General features: G+C 38.1%; 1 protein-coding gene across 1 annotated transcript in view; it reads left to right on the forward strand.

Annotated features, from left to right (window-relative positions):
• Positions 1–2,096: 2,096 nt before the first annotated feature.
• ZFPM2 (zinc finger protein, FOG family member 2) overlaps positions 2,097–20,828 on the forward strand; it is a 557,988-nt gene continuing 539,256 nt past the window's right edge. Inside the window, exon 1 of the mRNA XM_034966473.3 lies at positions 2,097–2,333. Coding sequence (XP_034822364.1) covers positions 2,255–2,333 — 79 coding nt within the window. The 5' untranslated portion in view covers positions 2,097–2,254. The remainder of the gene's footprint in view (positions 2,334–20,828) is intronic.

Consider the following 20,828-nt stretch of genomic DNA (forward strand, 5'->3'; position numbering starts at 1 on the left):
CTGACCTAGAGATCCTCTGTCATGCTGCCAAGTGACATCACCTAGACATAGAACCACCTATCTGATCCCTCTCTCCCCTGGAAGTTCCCTTGACCTCCTCCCCTTCTGGATGGCAGTCCTCTCTTGAGCTATATCCCCTAGAAGTATTACGGGATTTTTCTCACATGCAAATCTATGAAAGTATCACCCAGCTAAAGCTTGTGTGTGCTATTGTCACCTCATCATCATTTTTTTTAATCAGCCCCCAAATACTCCAAATTTCCTACACATAGATGCCCAGATATTTCCTGCTCCATTGTGCCTCAAAATATGTAACCTGTTACAAGAGGGTGGTCATCTCCTGGAGCCCATTGTTTGGTATTCTTAGTCCAGGTATACCTAAGTGCCTAACTATGACACTCTGTGGAATAATGGAATTTGGGGGGATCATGTAAACGCTGCTACTTTTCTTTCTTAAGTAAACCTGATATTATACTGCATGATACTAGTAGAGTGCATGTTCATGTTCACTTTAAATGACAGCAGGTTAGTCTTGTAATAAAGCCTGAATATTTTCAACATTAGAAAGCATGATATTTTGTAATATCAAGTAATAATAGGTTTAGGCTTTTAAAATACTGACTGCACTGATGACAAAGCTTCTTGAAGTAATGAAAGTGGTTTTTTGCTGGAATAATATAGACTTTGGATGAAATGTTTATATTTTATCCTTTACCTCTGATCATCTTTATACTTGATAGATAATTTTATTCAATATGAAATAACCATGCCTTGCATTGCTGCCCATGTAAATGGGAAATTAATTGAGAGGACAGATTATTTGTGCCCATCATTTCATATTAATAAATTTCCCTGTTAATAATATTAGTTATTAACAATTTTAATAACTTTCACTGTTAATTACTTTACTGTTGTTTTTAACTTTGAATTCAGGCAATAATATATGTCATTGGTGGCCAATTTAACCTTTCTTAGAATAAAGCAGTGTTTGAATTGGCATTCAGATGCAACAATTGATGCACTTTCTTATTGCATACATAGCTGCTGTTCCATCAGTACTGAGAAAAACACTACTTTTACCATTTATATGTAGGTTACAAAAAATGAACAAAACATGTCATATTAGATTTTAAGTGAAGACTGGAATAAAAATTCCTCAATCTCAGATCCCACATATACATATACTGCACCTATCAAGAACAGATCATAACCTTCTGATTATAATCAACACATTAATGGTTTCATCAAATTATGAAAAATAAGAAAGTCCGGGAAAAATTTTTTGATCTCTTGCTATGGCCAGAGTGTGAGGATATTTGTGTCTCATATGAAAGTTCATTGTGGAGCAGTTCACCCATGTCAGTCAGTCTTTCTCCCCAGTTATCACAGAGCTAAATTAATGAGTTCATGAACAAAGTGACATGCACTCAATAACATGGGTGTCCTTTCACCAAGGATGAGCTAACAATGACATTAGATGAGTAACCAACCTACCAACCTCAGAGACCAATGTTAAATCCCCAATAAGATGTCATTCCCTAGGTATACTGGCCAGCCAGTATACCTAGATTAATTACATTGTATCCTGTCTGACATGGAGGTTGCAGCAATTATTCCCCATTACAAAATAGACCTTTACTATATTATATAAAGTTGACTTTCCCATGAACAGAACTTTTGTCAGCGTCATTCTTTATAGACACACATACAATTTTATTCATTGACATGACATCCCACTCAACATTGCCTCCTAATCAAGGAACTTATTTTTATAGAAAAAAAAGTGTATTAATGGGTTTATATCTATAGGATTGACTTGTTTATCATGGATTCAAATACCTATAAGCAACTGGCTTAATAAAATGGGGGAATATATTATTGAACACTCAGTTATGACACCAAGTGAAGTACAACATTATCTGGGGTTCATTCCTACAATATGCAAATATACTCCAAGCAAGTAACCAATATCAGATGCCATTTTTTTTCTCATGATACATAGGTCCTTAAACAAAGAGTGGAACTGGGAATGCCTCCTCTCAGTACTAACCCGTTTGACCAATCCTAAAAGTATGTCTTGCTTTCTGTCTGCTCAGCTTTGGACTCTGATCTTATATACCAGTGGAAGAACACTGTACACAACCCAATGCAGAAAGACCACTAAAGACTTAACGCCCTCTGGAAAGAGGATTTCGTCACCCTACAAAGCAAAGAGCCATTATCAACTAGAGTATCATCTAAAGGCAATGGGAACATGGAATGCAGTGGAGGAAGGATGTTAAGGCTACCAACTAAGTTCTCACCTTCAGCTACAAGAATGAGAACTATAAAAGGTATGCATATTTACTTGATTTTTAAATTATTAATAATATACATATGTTTATATAACTAGTAATTATATAATTCATATATACATGTATACATATACACATACATATATGCATGCTGCTATAGTGTAAATATTTGTGTCCTTCCAAAATTCATAATCCCTAAGGTGGAAGGTGGAAATCTTTCCCCCAAGATTAGGTGAATATCCTAACCCCCAAGGTGGTATGGGTAGAAAATAGAGCCTTTGGGAGATATTAGGTCATGAGAGCTCTGCCGAGGGTGAGGAATGAGACTAGTGCCCTTATAAAAGAGACCAGAGGAAATTCATTCACCGTGTGAGATCTCAGTGAAAAGATGGCTGTCTATAAACCAGGAAGGAGGCCCTCACCAGAAACCAAATTTGCTGGTGCCTTGATCTTAGACTTCCTAGCCTCCAGAACTGTGATAAATAAATATCTGTTATTTATAAGCTATGTGGTATGTAGTATTTTGTTACAGAAGTCTGTACAGATTAATGCACATATATAGATATATATATCTCTTGATAATTTTTTAGTCTCTTTCCCTTACTATTTTATAGAAAATATGTTGGTAACTGTTTGCCATATAACATCATCCTGAAGAAATATCAAAAAGTAAAATGGAGCTTTCAAATGAATACACAAAAGTAGTTAAAAATACAGAGTAGCAAAGAGAAAAAAATCATTAACCAGAGATGGATAGAGTGGTTGTTAATAACTTTGTGTCTTCTTTTTGTTGAGAGAGTACGTGCATCTTTATTTGTAGGAGGAATATTCTTATCATCAGCATAGTGTTGTTGCCATTGTTGGATAGAAAGATGTTTATGGATACTGACTTTCTAAATGAATAGATTTGTCATATATTGTCTATTGATGTCATTCTAAGCTCTTTCCTATATCATATAGGCTTGATTTTTGAACCTGCGTTTCTGAGACTCCCTTTCCAGCAAAGCTTTGGTTTAGATCTTCTATAAAAACATGCTTGTGGCCTGGCACAGTGGCTCACACCTACAACCCCAGCACTTTGGGAGTTTGAGGCAGGCGGATCATGAGGTCAGGACATCGAGACCATCCTTGCCAACATGGTGAAACCCCGTCTCTACTAAAAATATAAAAATTAGCTGGTTGTGGGAACATGAGCCTGTATTCCCAGCTACTCGGGAGCCTGAGGCAGGAGAATCGCTTGAACCCGGGAGGCGGAGGTTGCAGTGAGCCGAGATCGCACCACTGCACTCCAGCCTGGCGATAGAACGAGACTCTGTCTCAAAAATAAATAAATAAATAAAAATAAAAAGGTGCTTGCATGGGATATAGAAAATGAAGGAAAAGCTAAAACCTTTATTGATCCTGACATTGGCAGGCAGGCAGCTATGTGAACTTAATCAGAAAGCAGACATGAGGTCTTGCGGTGACTGTCAGGCCTTCTCCTGTATATTATCCACTTTGGTGCTTTGGGAACTGACGTTGCTGGTGGCGAGGTCTTGCGATTTTTGCAACTGCCTATTTTTCTGATTACAGACAGTCTTCTCAAACCTTGTTGAGGGCTGAATTATGTCCTCTCAAAATTCTTCTGTTGAATCCTTAACCCCCAATACCTCCAAACTCTAACCCCCAATACCTCAGAATATGACCGTATTTGGACATGGGAACTTTAAAGAGGCAACTAAGTTAAAATTAGGCTGTTTGAGCCCAAATACAACCTCACTGATATCCTTATAAGTAGGAGAAATTAAAATACTCAGGCCGGGCGCAGTGGCTCACACCTGTAATCTAAACCCTTTGGGAGGCCGAGGCGGGCGGATCACTTGAGGTCAGGAGTTTGAGACCAGCCTGGCACCAACATGGTGAAACCCTGTCTATACTAAAAATACAAAAATTAATCAGGCATGGTGGCAGGTGCCTGTAATCCCAGCTACTCAGGAGGCTGAGGCAGGAGAATTGCTTGAACCCAGGAGGTGCAGGTTTCTGTAAACCGAGATCATGCCACTGCACTCCACCCTGGGTGACAGAGTCCGATTTTTGTCAAAGGAAAGGAGGAAAGGAGGAAGGGAGGAAGGAAAACAGAGAGCACCAGGGATGTACATGCACAGAGAAAAGACCGTGTGAAGACACAAGAAGATGTTAGCCATCCACAAGTCAAGGAGAGAAGCTTCAGAAGATCTGCAAGCCAAGGAGAGAGGCTTCAGAAGAAAGCAAACATGCCAAAACCTTGATCTTGGACTTCCAGCCTCCAAAATAGTGAAAAAATACATTTCTATTATTTAAACCACCCAGTCTGTGGTATTTTGTTATGGCAGTCCTAGAAAACTAATACAAACCTCATCTTCTAGCACGTCCAAAGGTTTTATTAGCGTCTAATACTTGTGTTAAAGCCCTTCCTTCTTGAAATATTTAGAGTGGATTCTCTTTTGTTAATCAAAACCATACTAATACAATGTAAAAAACACTTAATTTAATATAGTAAATAAATAGAAACACTAAAAATAATGAATAAATAACATAAGGCCATTACCATTGTATTTTATTAAAAGAATGTAAGCCAAGGTAAATACAAAATGCCATGACTTTGGAGTATGTGTAGTCTTCAAGTTCCTATTATCTATTAGGATATAATGGGACATTCCTGAATTTCTGAGAAATTTATAATTAGTTTTACACTTTCTGTTAGTACAATGTATATCAGTAAATGTATCACCCTTTTTCTTCTTAAACTGCCAAAGTACTGAAGAACACTGGTTATACTGAGGGGAGCAGGCAGTGATAAGTGGAGCATATGTTGAAAAGACTTCTCCACCAGCCTTTGCAATATTTTATATGCTTTCTGATATAATTGATATAAACATAATTGATTTTTGACTTTAATTTTCAGATGCTTTACTGCTAGCATATAGAAATATAATTGTTCTTGTATCCTGTAGCTTTTCTAATTTTGTGTATTAAGCTGTAATAGATATTTATTTCTAGATGCCTTCATGCTTTCTATATAGAAGATCATGTCATGTGCAAATAGAGTTTCGTTTCTTTCTTTCCAATCTGGATGCCTTTTTTTTTTCTTCCCCAATGGCTACATCCTCTAGTGCAATGTTGAGTAGAAGTAGCAAGAGTGGACATCCTTGTTTTGGTTCTTGATCTTAAGGAGAAAACTTCAGTCTTTTAGTATCAAAAGCTTTTTATAGGTTCTATTTAGCAGCTTGAAGAAGTCCCATTTTCGTCATAGTTTGTTGATTGTTTTACATAAAGGGATGTTGGATTTTATCAAATGATTTTTCTGCATCTTTTGAAATGACAATTTTGGCTTTGTCTTCCATTCTATTAATATTACACATTACATTAATTGATTTTGGATATTAAACCAACCTCACATTCCTGGGGGTAAATTCCACTAGGTCATAATATATAACACTTTTTATATGTTGTTTAATTTGGAGTTAGAGTATCTTGTTGATGGAGTTTATATCTATATTCATAAGGTATTGGCCTATAGCTTTCTTTTTTGTTCATATCTTTGGCATTGGAGTGCTATTGGCTTTGTGGAATTAATTGGAAGGTATTATCTCCTTTTCCATTTTTTGAAAGAGTTTGTGAAGAATTTATTCTTCATTAAAAGTTTGGTAGAATTTACCAGTGAAGCCATCTACACTTAAGCTTTTCTTCATGGGAATTTTTAAAATTACTAATTCAATTTCTTTACATGTTACAGGCATTTTTATATTTTCTATTATTTTTGAGTCAGTGTCAGCAATTTGTGCCTTTCTAGGAATTTGTTTCATCTGAATCGTCTAATTTTTTTGGCATAAAATTATTCATGGTATTCTATAATCCTTTTTATTTCTGTAAGGTTTAAAATTATGTCCTTCATTTATTCTTGATTTTACTAATTTGAATCTTTTCTCATCTTTTTATGGTCAGTCTAGTTAAAGGTTTCTCAATTTTGTCGTTTTCAAAGGATGAAATTTTGATTTGGTTATTTTTCTCTGTAGCTTTCCCTGCTTTATGAATTTTTGCTCTAATCTTTGTTTTCTTCCTTCTGTTTTTTTTATTTAGTTTGTTTTTCTTTTTCCAGTATTTGAAGATAAGTGGCTAAGTTATTGATTTAGATCTTTATTCTTTTCTAGGATAGACATACATCACTATTAATTTCCCTATTAGCACTGCTTTAGCTACATCTCATAAATTTTGGTGTGTTGTGTTTCACATTCATAAATTTTGAAGTATTTTCTAATTTCCTTTGTGATATCTTCTTGACCCTTTGGTAATTTAGGAGTGTATTGTTTAGTTTCCACTATTTCTGAATTTTCCAAATTTCTCTCTATTAATGATTTCTAGCTTTTTCCCATTCTAAACGAGGAACATACTTTGTATAATTTCTGTCCTCTTATATTTGTTAAGACTTGTTTTATGGCCCAGCATTTGGTCTCTTATGGAGAGTGTTCCATGTGCACTTAAAAATAATGGAATTTTATAGTTTGTAGGGTGGATTTCTATAAATGTCTGCTAGGTCTAGTTAGTTTATAATAAATAAACACTCTGATGGTTTTGTGGAGCAATACAGCTCCAGTCATCTCTCTTCCAGTCATTTCTTTTATTTAAATTTTAAATTTTTAATTTTTGTGGGTATATAATACGTGTATATATTTATAGGGTATGTGAGATATTTTCATATAGGCATGCAATGTTTAATAATCACATCATGGAAAATGGGGTAACCATCTCCTCAAGTATTTATCATCTGTGTTACAAACAATCCAATTATACTCTTCTAGTTATTTTTAAAATTACAATTAAATTATTACTGACTATTGTCCGCCTATTGTGCTAGCAAATGCTGGGTCTTATTCATTCTTTCTATTTTTTTGTACCCATTAACCATCCCCACATCCCCCTCATACATCACTACCCTTCCCAGCCTGTGATAAACATCCTATTCTCTATCTCAATGAGTTTGATTGTTTTTATTTTTAGCTCCTACCAATAAGTGAGAACATGCAACGTTTGTCTTTCTGTGCCTGGCTAATTTCACTTAACATAATGACCTCCAGTTCCATCCATGTTGTTACAAATGACAGGATATCATTTATTTTTATGGCTAAATACTACTCCATTGTGTATAAGTAACACATTTTCTTTATCCATCCATCTGCTAATGGACACTTAGGGTGCTTCCAAAAGTTGGCTATTGTGAACAGTGCTGCAACAAACATGGCAGTGCAGGTATCTCTTTGGTATACTGATTTCCTTTCTTTTAGATATACACCCAGCAGGAGGATTGCTGGATTATATGGTAGCTCTATTTTTAGTTTTTTGAGGAAACTACAAGCTGTTCTCCATAGTGGTTGTAATAATTTACATTCAAACTGACAGTGTAAAAAGGTTCCCTTTTCTCCACATTCTCACCAGCATTTTTCTTGCCTGATTTTGGATAAAAGCCTTTTTTTTTTTTTAGACAGAGTCTCACTCTGTCACCCAGGCTGGAGTGCAATGGTGTGATCTCGGCTCACTGAAACCTCTGCCCCCCAGGTTCAAGGGATTCTCCTGCCTCGGCCTCCTAAGTAGCTTGGATTACAGGCACGCACCACCATGCCCAGCTAATTTTTGTATTTTTAGTAGCGACAGGTTTCACCATGTTGGCCAGGCTGGTCTCAAACTACTGACCTCAAGTGATCCACCTGCCTTGGCCTCCCAAAGTGCTGGGATTACAGGCATGAGCTACTGCACCCGGCTGGATAAAAAGCCATTTTAACTGGGGCGAAATAATATCTCATTGTAGTTTGGATTTGCCCTCACCTGATGATCAATGATGTTGAGTACCTTTTCATACACCTGTTTGCCATTTGTATAGCTTCTTTTGAGAAATGTCTGTTGAAATCTTTTACTCATTTTTATTCAGATTATTAGAATTTTTACTATAGAATTTTTCGAACTCCTTATACATTCTGGTTATTAGTCCCTTGTCAGATGGGTAGTTTGCAAATCTTTTCTTCCATTCTGGGGATTGTCACTTCACTTTGTTGACTGTTTCCTTTGCTGTGCAGAAGCTTTTTAACTTGATCCCATTTGTTCACTTTTGCTGTGGTAGACTGTGCTTATGGGGTATTACTTAAGATTTTTTCGTCCAGATCAACATCCTGGAGAGTTTTTCTGTTGGTTTCTTATAGTAGTTTCATGGTTTGAGGTCTTAGATTTAAGTCTCTAATCCATTTTGATTAGATTTTTATATAAGGCAAGAAATAGGGGTCAAGTTTCATTGTTCTGTATGTGGGTATCCAGTTTCCCCCCATCATTCATTGAAGAGGCTATCTCTTCCCCATTGAATATTCTTGGCACCTTTGTTGAAAATGAGTTCTCTGTAGGTGTGTGAATTTGTTTCTGGGTTCTGTATTTCATTCCATTGGTATGTGTTTGTTTTTATGCCAGTAGCATGCTGTTTTGGTTACCATAGCTCTGTAGGATGATTTGAATTCAGGTAATGTTATTTCTCCAATTTTGTTCTTTTTGCTCAGGATAGCTTTGGCAGTGCTGGGTCTTTTGTGGTTCCACATAAATTTTAGGATTATTTTTTCTATATCTGTGAAGAATGTCATTAGCATTTTGATAGAGATTGCATTGAATCTGTAGATTGCTTTGGGTAGTATGGACATTTTAACAATATTGACTTCCACTCCATGAACATGGAATATCTTTCCATTTTTTGGTGTCCTCTTCAACATTTGGTCATGATGAATGATCTTTTTAATGCATTGTTGAATTTGGCTTGCTAGTATTTTGTAGAGGATTTTCATATCTATATTCATCAAAGATTTTGGTTCATCATTTTCTTCTTCTTCTTTTTTTTTTGACATGTCTTTGTCTGGCTTGAGTATCAGGGTAATACTGTCCATGTAGAATGAGTTCAGAAACACTCTCTCCTCCTCTACTTTTTTGGAATTGTTTGAGTAGAATCAGCAGTGAATCCATGGGGTCCTAGGATTAACTAGGAGACTTTTTGTTAAAATTTCAATATTGTTACTTGTTATTGGCCTGTTTAGGTTTTTTAGTTCTTCACGCTTCAATCCTGGTAAGTTGCATGTGTCTAGGAATTTATCAATTTCTTCTAGATTTTCTAATTTATTGGCATATCATTGCTCATAGAAGCCACTAATGGTCCTTTGAATTTCTGCAGTATCAGTTATTTCATCTCTGATTTTATTTATTTGGGTCTTCTTTCTTTTTTCATTACTCTGGCTAAAGTCTTGTCAATTTTGTTTATCTTTTCAAAAAAACAACTTTTTTATTTCATAGATGTTTTTTACTGTTTTCTTCATTTCAAATTCATTTATTTCTGTTCTAATCTTTATTATTTTGTTCTACTAATTTTGGATTTGGTTTGTTCTTGAATTTCTAGTTCTTAAAAATGTATCATTGGGTTATTTCTTTGAAGATTTTCTTCTTCTTTGATGTAGACACTTATAGCTATAAATTTCCCTCTTAATACAGCTTTCAGTATATTCTATAGGCTTTGGCATGCTGTTTTCCATTGTCATTTGCTTTAAGAAATTTTTAAATTTACTTCTTAATTTATTCATTGACCCACTGATCATCATAGAGCATTTTGTTTAATTTTCATGTGTTTGTACAGTTTCCAAAACTACTCTTGTTGACTTCTAGTTTTATTCTCTTGTGATCAGAGAGGATGCTTGATACTATTTCACATTTTTTGCATGGTTTAAGCCTTGAATTGTGACCTAAAATATGGTCTATTTTTGAGAATAACCCATGTGCTGAGGAGAAGAATGTGTATTCTGCAGCCTTTGGATGAAATGTCCTGTAAATAGGCCCATTTGTTCTATAGGACAGATTAAGACTGATTTTTCTTTGTTGAGTTTCTGATATTTGTCCAATGCTGAAAATAGAATGTTGAAGTCTCCAGTTAGTATTTTATTGAGGTCTATGTCTCTCTTTATCTCTAATAATATTTGCTTTATATATCTGGGTGCTCCAGAGTTGGGTGCCTATATATTTATAATTATGTCCTCTTTCCGAATTGGCTTCTTTATCATTACATACTGATGTTCTGTGTCTCTCCTCATAGATTTTGTCTGGAGATCTACTTTATCTGATATAAGTATATCTACTCCCCCTCTTTTCTGTTTTCCTCTGGCATGGAATACCTTTTTATATTCATTTATTTTTAGTTTATGTGTATCTTTATAGATGAAGTGTGTTTCTTGTATGCAACATATCATTAGGTCTTATATTTTTTATCAATTCAGCCAGTCTGTCTTTCATTGGATAGTTTAGTCCATTTGCATTCAGTGTTATTGTATTAGTCCATTTTCATGCTGCTGATAAAGACATACCTGAGACCAGGAAGCAAAAGTGATTTAATTGGACTTACAGTTCCACATGGCTTGGGAGGCCTCAGAATCATGGTGGAAGGCAAAAGGCACTTCTTACATGGTGGTGGCAAGATAAAAGGAGGAAGATGCAAAGAAGAAACCTCTGATAAAACCATCGAATCTCATGAGACTTATTCATTACCACAAGAACAGTATGAGGGAAACCACCCCCATGATTCAAATTTCCTCCCACCACATTCCTCCCACAATACACGGAAATTATGGGAGTACAATTCAAGATGAGATTTGGGTGGGCACAGAGCCAAACTATATCATTCCACCCTAGCCCTTCCAAATCTCATGTCCTCACATTTCAAAACTAATTATGCCTTCCCAACAGTCCCCCAAAGTCTTAACCAACTTCAGCATTAATCCAAAAGTCCACAGTCTAAAGTTTCATCTGAGGCAAGGCAAGTCCCTTCTGCATATAAGCCTGTAAAATCAAAAGCAAACTAGTTACCTCCTAGATACAATGGGGGTGCAGGTATTGGGTAAGTTCAGCCATTCCAAATGGGATAAATTGGCCAAAACAAAGTGGTTACAGGGCCCATGCAAGATTGAAATCCTGTGGGGCAGTCAAAATTTAAAGCTCCAAAATGATCTCCTTTCATGCTAGGTCTCACATCCAGGTCACACCGATGCAAGAGGCGGGTTCCCATGGTCTTGGGCAGCTCCACCTCTGTGGCTTTGCATGGTACAGCCTCCCTCCTGGCTGCTTTTACAAGCTGGCATTGAGTTTCTGCGGCTTTTCCAAGCAAATGGTACAAGCTGTTGGTGGATCTACCATTCTGGGATCTAGAGGATGATGACCTTCTTCTCACAGCTCCACTAGGTTGTGCCCCAGTAGGGACTCTGTGTTGGGGCTCTGACGCCACATTTCCCTTCTGTACTGCCCTAGCAGAGGTTCTCCATGAGCACTCTGCCCCTGCAGCAAACTTCTGCCTGGGCATCCAGGCATTTCCATACATCTTCTGAAATCTAGGCAGAGGTCCCCAAACCCCAGTTCTTGACTTCTGTTTACTGACAGGCTCAACACCACATGGAAGCTGTCAAGGCTTGAGGCTGCACCCTCTGAAGTCACTGCAAGAGCTCTACTTTGGCCCCTTTCAGCTATGGTTGGAGGGGCTGGGATACAAGGTACCAAGTCCCTAGGCGACACACAGCACAGGGACCCTGGGCCCGGCACATGAAACCATTTTCTCTGAGGCTTCTGGGCCTATGATGGGAGGGGCTGCCATGAAGACCTCTGACATTCCTTGGAGACATTTTATCCATTGTCTTGGGGATTAGTATTCAGCTCCTCATTACTTATGCAAATTTCTGCAGCTGGGTTGAATTTCTCCTCAGAAAATGGGTTTTTCTTTTCTGTTGCATTGTCAGGCTACACATTTTCCAGATGTTTATGCTCTGTTTCTCTTATAAAACTGAATGCCTTTAGCAGCACCCAAGTCACCTCTTGAATGCTTTGCTGCTTAGAAATTTCTTCTGCCAGATACCCTAAATCATCTCTCTCAAGTTGAAAGTTCCACAAATCTCTAGGGCAGGGGCAAAATGCTGCTGATTTCTTTGCTAAAACATAACAAGAGTCTCCTTTGCTCCAGTTCCACAAGTTTCTCCATCTGAGACCACCTCAGCATGGACCTTATTTTTCATATTACTTTTAGGCTTTTGGTCAAAGCCATTCAACAGGTTTCTAGAAAATTCCAAACTTTCCCACATTTTGTCTTCGTCTTCTGAGCCCTCGAAACTGTTCCAACATCTGCCTTTTAACCAGTTTGAAAGTTGCTTTCACATTGTTGAGTATCTTCTCAGCAATGCCCCACTCTACTGGTACCAATTTACTCTATTAGTCCATTTTCACACTGTTGATTAAGACATACCCAAGACTGGGAAGAAAAAGAGATATAACTGGACTTACAGTTCCACATGTCTGGAGAGGCCTCAGAATCATGGCAGGAGGCAAAAAGCACTTCTTACATGGTGGTGACAAGATAAAATAAGGAAGATGCAAAAGTGGAAACTTCTGGCAAAACCATTGGATCTTGTGAGACTTATTCACTACCACAAGAACATTATGGGAGAACCCCCATGATTCAAATTATCTCCCATTAGGTCTCTTCCACAACATATGGGAATTATGGGAGTACAATTCTAGGTGAGATATGGGTGGGAACACAGAGCCAAACCGTATCAGTTATTATTGGTAAGGAAGGACTTACTCCTGCCATTTTGTTACTTGTGTTCTGATTGTTTTGTGGTCTTGTCTTCCTTTTTTTTCCCTTTCTTCCTTTCAGTGAAGATGATTCTCTCTGATGGTGTTATCTAATTTCTTGCTTTTTATTTTGTGTATGGTTTTTCATTTGAGGTTACTATAAGCCTTGCCAATACTATCTAATAAGTCATTATTTTAACTGATGAAAACTGAACACCAATTTCATAAACAAACAAGTGAAAAGAAAACAAACAAAATCTCTGCACTTTAACTTTGTCCCCCTGCTTTTGGTCTTCTTGTTGTTTCTCTCTTTTTTTTCTTAGCTTTTATTTTAAGTTCCAGGGTATATGTGCAGGATGTGCAGGTTTGTTACATAGGTAAATGTGTGCCATGGTGGTTTGCTGCACAGATCAACCCATCCCCTGGGTATTAAGTCTAGCATCCATTAGCTATTCTTTCTGATGCTCTAACTCCATCAACTCCACTGACAGGCTCCAATGTGTGTTGTTTCCCCCGATGCGTCCTTGTGTTCTCATCATTCAGCTCCCACTTACAAGTGAGAACATGTGGTGTTTGGTTTTCTGTTCCTGTGTCAGTTTGCTGAAGATAATGGCTTCCAGCTCTATCAATGTCCCTGCAAAGGACATGTTCTTGTTCCTTTTTATGTCTGCATGGTATTCCATGGTATATATGTACTACATTTTCTTTGTCTATTATTGATGAGCATTTGGGTTGATTCTATGTCTTTGCTATTGTAAATAGTGCTGCCACAAACATATGAATGCATGTATCTTTATAATAGAACGATTTTTTTTTGAGATGGAGTCTCACTCTGTCACCCAGGCTGGAGTGCAGTGGTGTGATCTCAGCTCACTGCAAGCTCCACCTCCTGGGTTTATGCCATTCTCTTGCCTCAGCCTCACAAGTAGCTGGGACTACAGGTGCCTGCCGCCATGCATGGCTCATTTTTTTGTATTTTTAGCAGAGACGGGTTTTCACCGTGTTAGCCAGGATGGTCTCAATCTCCTGACCTCGTGATCCACCCACCTTGGCCTCCCAAAGTGCTGGGATTACAGGCATGAGCCACAGCACCTGGACATAATAGAATGATTTATATTCCTTTGGGTATATACTCAGTAATGAGATTGCTGGGTCAAATGGTATTAAATATCTCTGCCTCTAGATTTTTCAGGAATCACCACACTGTCTTCCACAATGGTTGAACTAATTTACACTCCCACTAACAGTGTAAAAGTGCTCCTTTTTCTCTACAAACCTGACAACATCTGTTGTTTCTGGACTTTTTAATAATCACCATTCTGACTGAGCTGAGATGATATCTCATTGTGATTTTGATATGCATTTCTTTAGTGATTAGTAATGTTGAGTTTTTTTCATATGCTTGTTAGCCACATGAATGTCTTCTCTTGAGAAGTGTCTGTTCACCTTCTTTGCCCATTTTTTAGTGAGGCTGTTTTTTTCTTGTAAATTTGTTTAAGTTCCTTGTAGACTTTGGATATTAGACCTTTGTCAGATGGATAGATTGCAAAAATTTTCTCCCATTCTATGGGTTGTCTGTTCAGACTGATGATATTTTTTGCCATGCAAAAGCTCTTTAGTTTAATTAGATCTCATTTTTCAATTTTTGCTTTTGTTGTAATTGCTTTTGACATTTTCATAATGAAATCTTTGCCCATGCCTATGACCTGAATGATATTGCCTAGATTTTCTTCTAGGGTTTTTTTTTTAGTTTTGGGTTTTACTTTAAAGTCTTTAATTAATCTTGACTTAATTTTTGTATAAGGTGTAAGGAAGGGATCCAGTTTCAATTTTCTGCATATGGCTGGCCAGTTTTTCCAGCATCATTTATTAAATAGGGAATCTTTTCCCCATTGTTTGTTTTTGTCAGTTGTGTTGAAGATCAGATGGTTGTAGGTGTGCAGTCTTATTTCTGAGTTCTCTATTCTGTTCTGTTGTTATCTGTGTCTGTTTTTGTATCAGTACCATCCTGTCTTGGTTACTGTACCCTTGTACTATAGTTTGAATTCAGGTAGTGTGATGCCTCCAGCTTTCTTCTTTTTGCTTAGGATTGTCTTGGCTATATGGGGTCTTCTTTGATTCCATATAAAATTTAAAGTAGTTTTTTCTAATTCTGTGAAGAATGTCAATGATAGTTTAATGGGAATAGAATTGAATCTATAAATTACTTTGGGCAGTATGGCCATTTTCATGATATTGATTCTTCCTGTCTCTGAGCATGGAATGTTTTTCCATTTGTTTGTGCCCTCTCTTATTTCCTTGAGCAGTAGTTTGTAGTTCTTCTTGAAGAGGTACTTCACTTTCATTGTTAGTTGTATTTCGAGATATTTTAACCTTTTTGTAGCAATTGTAAATGGGAGTTCATTCATGATTTCCTTCTGTGCTTGCCCTGTTGTGGGTGTATAGGAATGCTAGCAATTTTTGCACATTGATTTCGTATCCTGAGACTTTGCTGAGGTTTCTTATCAGTCTAAGAAGCTTTTGGGCTTAGATGATGGGGTTTTCTAGATATAGAATCATGTTGTCTGCAAACAAAGATAATTTGACTTCTTGTCTTCATATTTGAATATCCTTTATTTCTTTATCTTGCCCGATTGCCCTGGCCGGAACTTCCTATACTATGTTGAATAGGAGTGGTAAGAGAGGGCATCCTTTTCTTGTGCTGATTTTCAAGGGGAATGTTTCCAGCTTTTGCCCATTTAGTATAATATTGGCTGTGGGTTTGTCAAATAAGGATCTTACTATTTTGATGTATGTTTCTCCAATACCTAGCTTATTTAGAGTTTTTAACATGAAGAGATGTTGAATTTTATCAAAGGCCTTTTCTGTGTCTACTGAGATAATCATGGGGTTTTTGCCTTTAGTTCTGTTTATGTGATGAATTACATGTATTAACTTGCATATTTTGAGCTAACCTTGCATGTCAGGGATGAAGCGGTAAATAACTTGATAGTGGTAGATAAGCTTTTTGATGTGCTGATGGATTTGGTTTGCCAGTATTTTATTGAAGATTTTTGCATTGATATTCATCAGGAATATTGGCCTGAAGTTTTTTGTTTGTTTATCTCTGCCAGGTTTTGGTATACGGATAATGCTGGCTTCATAAGATGAGTTAGGGAGGAATTTCTCCTTTTCAATTTTTTCAGTAGAAATATTTTCAGTAGAAATGGTACCAGCTCTTCTTTGTACTTCTGGTAAAATTCAGCTATAAATCTGTCAGTCCTGGGAATTTTCTGGTGGTTGGATATTTATTATGGCCTCAATTTCAGAACTTGTTATTGATCTATTCAGGGATTCAATTTCTTCTTGGTTCAGTTTTGGGAGGGTGTATTTGCCAGGAATTTATCCATTACTTCTAGGTTTTCTAGTTTATGTGCATAGAGGTTGTCTTAGTCCATTCTTACGCAGCTATAAGGACATACCCGAGAATGAGTAATTTATATAGGAAAGAAGTTTAATTGACTCACAGTTCCACATGGCTGGGAAGGCCTCAGGAAACTAACAATCATGGCAGAAGGGGAAACAAACATGTCCTTCTTCACATGATGGCAGGAAGGAGAAGTGCCAAGTGAAGCAGGGTAATGTCCCCTATAAAGCCATAAGATCTCATGAGAACTCACTTGCTATCATGAAACAGGATGAGAGGACAACCCCCATGATCTAATCACCTCCCACAAGGTCCCACCCCCAACACATGAGGACTACAATTTGGATTACAATTTAAAGTGAGATTTTGGATGGGACAGAGCCAAACCTTATCAGAGGTGTTTATAGTACTCCCTAATTGTTGTATTTCTGTGGGGTCAGTGGTGATATCCCCCTTATCATTTCTGATTGTGTCTATTTTATTCTTTTCTCTTTTCTTCTTTATTAGTCTAGCTAGCAGTCTATCTATTTTACTTTTTTTTTTTTCAAAGAAATATCTCCTGGATTCATTGATTTTTTGAATGGTTTTTTTGTGTCTCTATCTCCTTCAGTTCTGCTCTGATCTTGGTTATTTCTTGCTTCTGCTGGCTTTGGGGTTTATTTACTCTTGGTTCTCTAGTTCTTTTATTTTTTATTTTCATATTTTTATTATTTATTTTTTGAAATGGAATCTCACTCTGTTGTTCAGGCTGGAGTACAGTGATGTGAGCTCAGCCCACTGCAACCTCTACCCTCCTGGGTTCAAGCAATTCTCCTGCCTCAGCAACCTGAGTAGCTGGGACTACAGGGATGCACCACCATGCCTGGCTAATTTTTGTATTTTTTTTAGTAGAGACAGGGTTTCACCACGTTGATTAGGCTGGTCTTGAACTCCTGACCTCAAGTGATCCACACACTTCAGCCTCCAAAAGTGCCAGGAGTATGAGCCACCACACCCAGCCTCTAGTTCTTTTAGTTGAGATATTAGGTTGTTAAACTTGAGATCTTTTTAGCTTTTTGATGTGGGCATTTAGTGCTATAAGTTTCCCTCTTGACATTGCTTTAGCTATGTCTCAGCAATTCTGGTGCCTTGTCTCTGTGTTCTCATTAATTTCAAAGAACTTTTTCATTTCTGCCTTAATTTCAATATTTACCCAGGAATCATTTAGGAGCAGGTTGTTCAATTTGTTTCAATTTCCATATAATTGTGTTTTCATTGAGTTTCTTAGCCTTGAGTTCTAATTTTATTGTGCTGTGGTCTGAGAAACTGTTATCATTTCAGTTCTTTTGCATTTGCTGAGGAGTGTTTTCTTCAATTTTGTGACCAATTTTAGAGTAAGTATTGTGTGGCAATGAGAAGAATGTATATTTTGTTGTCTTGGGGTGGAGAGTTCTGTAGATATCAATCACGTCTGCTTGATCCAGAGCTGAGTTCAGGTGCTGAATATCTTTATTAAATTTTTGTCTCAATTATCTGTCTAATATTGTCAGTGGGGTATTAATGTCTCTCACTATTACTGTGTGATAGTGAGTGTATTACATCTCTTTGTAAGCCTCCAAGAATTTGCTTTGTGAATACAGGTGCTCCTATATTGGGTGCATACATATTTAGAATAGTTAACTCTTCTTGTTTAATTGAACCCTTTATCATTATATTATATAATGCCCTTCTTTGTCTTCTTTGATCTTTGTTGGTTTAAAGTCTGTTTTGTCAGAAACTAGGATTGCAATCCTTGCTTTTTTTGTTGTCCATTTGCTTGGTAAATTTTCCTCCATCCCTTTATTTTGAGCTTATGTATGTCTTTGCATGTGAGATGAGTCTCTTGAAGACAGCATAGCAATGGGTCTTGACTCTTTATCCAGCTTGTCATTATTTATCTTTTAATTGGGGCATTTAGCCCATTTACATTTAAGGTTAGTATTGTTATGTGTGAATTTCATCCTGTCATCATGGTGCTAGCTGGTTATTTTGCAGTCTTGTTTATGTGGTTGCTTCATAGCATCGCTGGTCTGTATACTTCAGTGTGTTTTTGTAGTGGCTGGTAATGGTTTTCCCTTCCTTATTTCATGCTTCCTTCAGGAGGTCTTGCAAAGCAGGCCTGTGTGGCCCTCTTTGTGGGTTTATCTACCTTCAATTTTTGAGGTTGCTGACCTTTGAATGGGGTTTTTGTGGGGCCTTTTTTGTTGATGTTGTTGTTGCTTTCTGTTTGTTTTTCTTTTAGCAGTGAGACCAGTTTTTGCTAGGGCTGCTGCAGTTTGCTGGGAGATCCTTCCATGTCCTAGTTGCTTTAGTTTTTCCCTTACCTAGAGGTATCACCAGTGAAGGCTATGAAACAGCAAAGATGGCAGCCTGCTGCTTTCTCTGGGAGCTCCGTCTCAGAGGGGTACTGACCTGTTGCTGGCCTGGAAACTCCTGTAGGAAGTATCTGGAGACCCTGTTGGGAGATCTCACCCAGTCAGGAGGGACGGAATCAGGGATCCACTTAAAGAATCAGTCTGGCTGCTTTTTGATAGAGCAGGTGTGCTGCATTGTGGGGTGGGGTGGGGTAGGAACCCTTCCTCATCCAGACTGCCTGGACTCTTCAGGGCCATCAAGCTGAAAAGGCTGAGTCAGCGGAACTGCAGAGACATTGGCCACCCCTCCTCCCAGGGGCTCCATCCCAGGGAGAGATCAGAGTTCTGTGCATATAACCCTGGCTGGAGTTACTGAAATTCCCAGAGAGGAGGGATGGGTCAGGGTCCCACTTAAAGAAGCAGTCTTGCCACAATCTGGCACAGCAGCTCTGCTGCATTGTGAGGGACTCCTCCTCATCTGGACCACCTGGACTCCCCAGAGCTAGCAGGATAGAATGACTGAGTTGATCAACCTAACCGCAGAAATGGTGACTGCTCCTCCCCCACAGGAACTCAGCTATCTCAGCCAATTTCCAGCCTGTTGCTCTGGTTGGCTGGAATTCCAAGCCAGTGGGTCTTACCTTGTGAGATGCCATGAAAGTGGGCCTGCAGAATGATGCTGCTTGGCTCCCTGGATTCAGCCTCCTTCCTATGGGAATCTAGGAATGAATCTCCAGCCTTGCTGGGGTTCCCAGGGCTGGAGTGTGTAAAACTCCTGGGTCTCTCTGTGAGCCTGAGTGACTGTTCTGCTGATAGTCTGCGCAGCTCTGTGTATCAGACCCAAGGCCTGGTGGCATGGGCTCATGAAGGGATCTCCTGATATGTGGGTTACAAAGATCCATGGGAGAAGCATGGTTTCCTGGGTGAGGTTGCACAATCACTCACTGCTTTCCTTGGCTGGGGTGGGGTTCCTTTGGCTCCATGCCACTCCTGGGTGGACTGTCACCCCACCCTGCTTTTCTCCATTCTCCTTGGGTTAAGTAGTCCACCTAGTCAGTCCTAATGCAAGAACCTGGATACTTCAGTTCAAGGTGCTGAATTCACTCACTGTTTTCATTCCTCTTCACAAAACCTGTGGACTGCAGCTGCTTCTGATCAGCCATCTTGGCCCCTTCTTCAATATGCATATTTTCTAAAGTGGGGTCCTTAAGGTGCTAGATCTCCTCAGACGTCTTTTGAAGGTCCCAGTATCATCCAATGTTTGAGCTGAAATGAGGAGAACTCCCTTTTGTAATCACTCTCTTCACCTTGGCAGCTTGAAATGCAGACTCTTCAAAAGAATAAAACTAAGGGATGGGGTGGGAAGGAGAGCAACCAAAAGCCTTCACCGAGGCCTGAACAGGGTCAAGAGTCAGTCATCATAGACTGGAGGCAGGGAAGAGGGGGAGAATAATAAAAAACAAAATAGAGGAAAAAAGGATTCAAGGACAGAGTGATGCTCTCAGTTCAGGGATATCACCCCTGCTGCCTCCATAGAGATCCAATCACTGCTGGCCTGTTATTTCTCTTAATATCTTACTTACTGTCTGTCTTGAAAAGTTGATGTTATCATTTTTTATTGGTTCATCTTTTAGTCTTTCTACATGAGTAGTTTACACACCACAGTTATAGTGTTATAATATTCTTTTTTTCTGTTATAGTGTTATAATATTCTTTTTTTCACTTACTATTGCCAGTGAGTTTTGTACCATCAGATAATTTTTTGTCTCATTAACCTCCTTTTTAGTTGTGATTGAAGAACTCCCTTTAGCGTTTCTTGTAAGGCAGGCCTGGTGTTGATGAAATCCTTCAGCTTTGTTTGTCTAGGAAAGTATATATCTCCATGTTGGAAGTGTAATTTTCACCAAATATACTATTCTAGGGTAAGAAAAATTTCCTTCACCTCTTTAAATATGTCATGCCACTCTCTCCTGGCCTGAAAGATTTCCACTGAAAAGTCTGCTGTCAAACACATTGGAGCTCCATTGTATGTTATTAGTTTCTTCCTTTTGTTGCTTTTAGGATTCTTTATGTATCTTTGACCATTGGGAGTTTGATTATTAAATGCCTTGATGT

This window comes from Pan paniscus, chromosome 7 (assembly GCF_029289425.2).
Source record: "Pan paniscus chromosome 7, NHGRI_mPanPan1-v2.0_pri, whole genome shotgun sequence".
Lineage (NCBI taxonomy): Eukaryota > Metazoa > Chordata > Mammalia > Primates > Hominidae > Pan > Pan paniscus.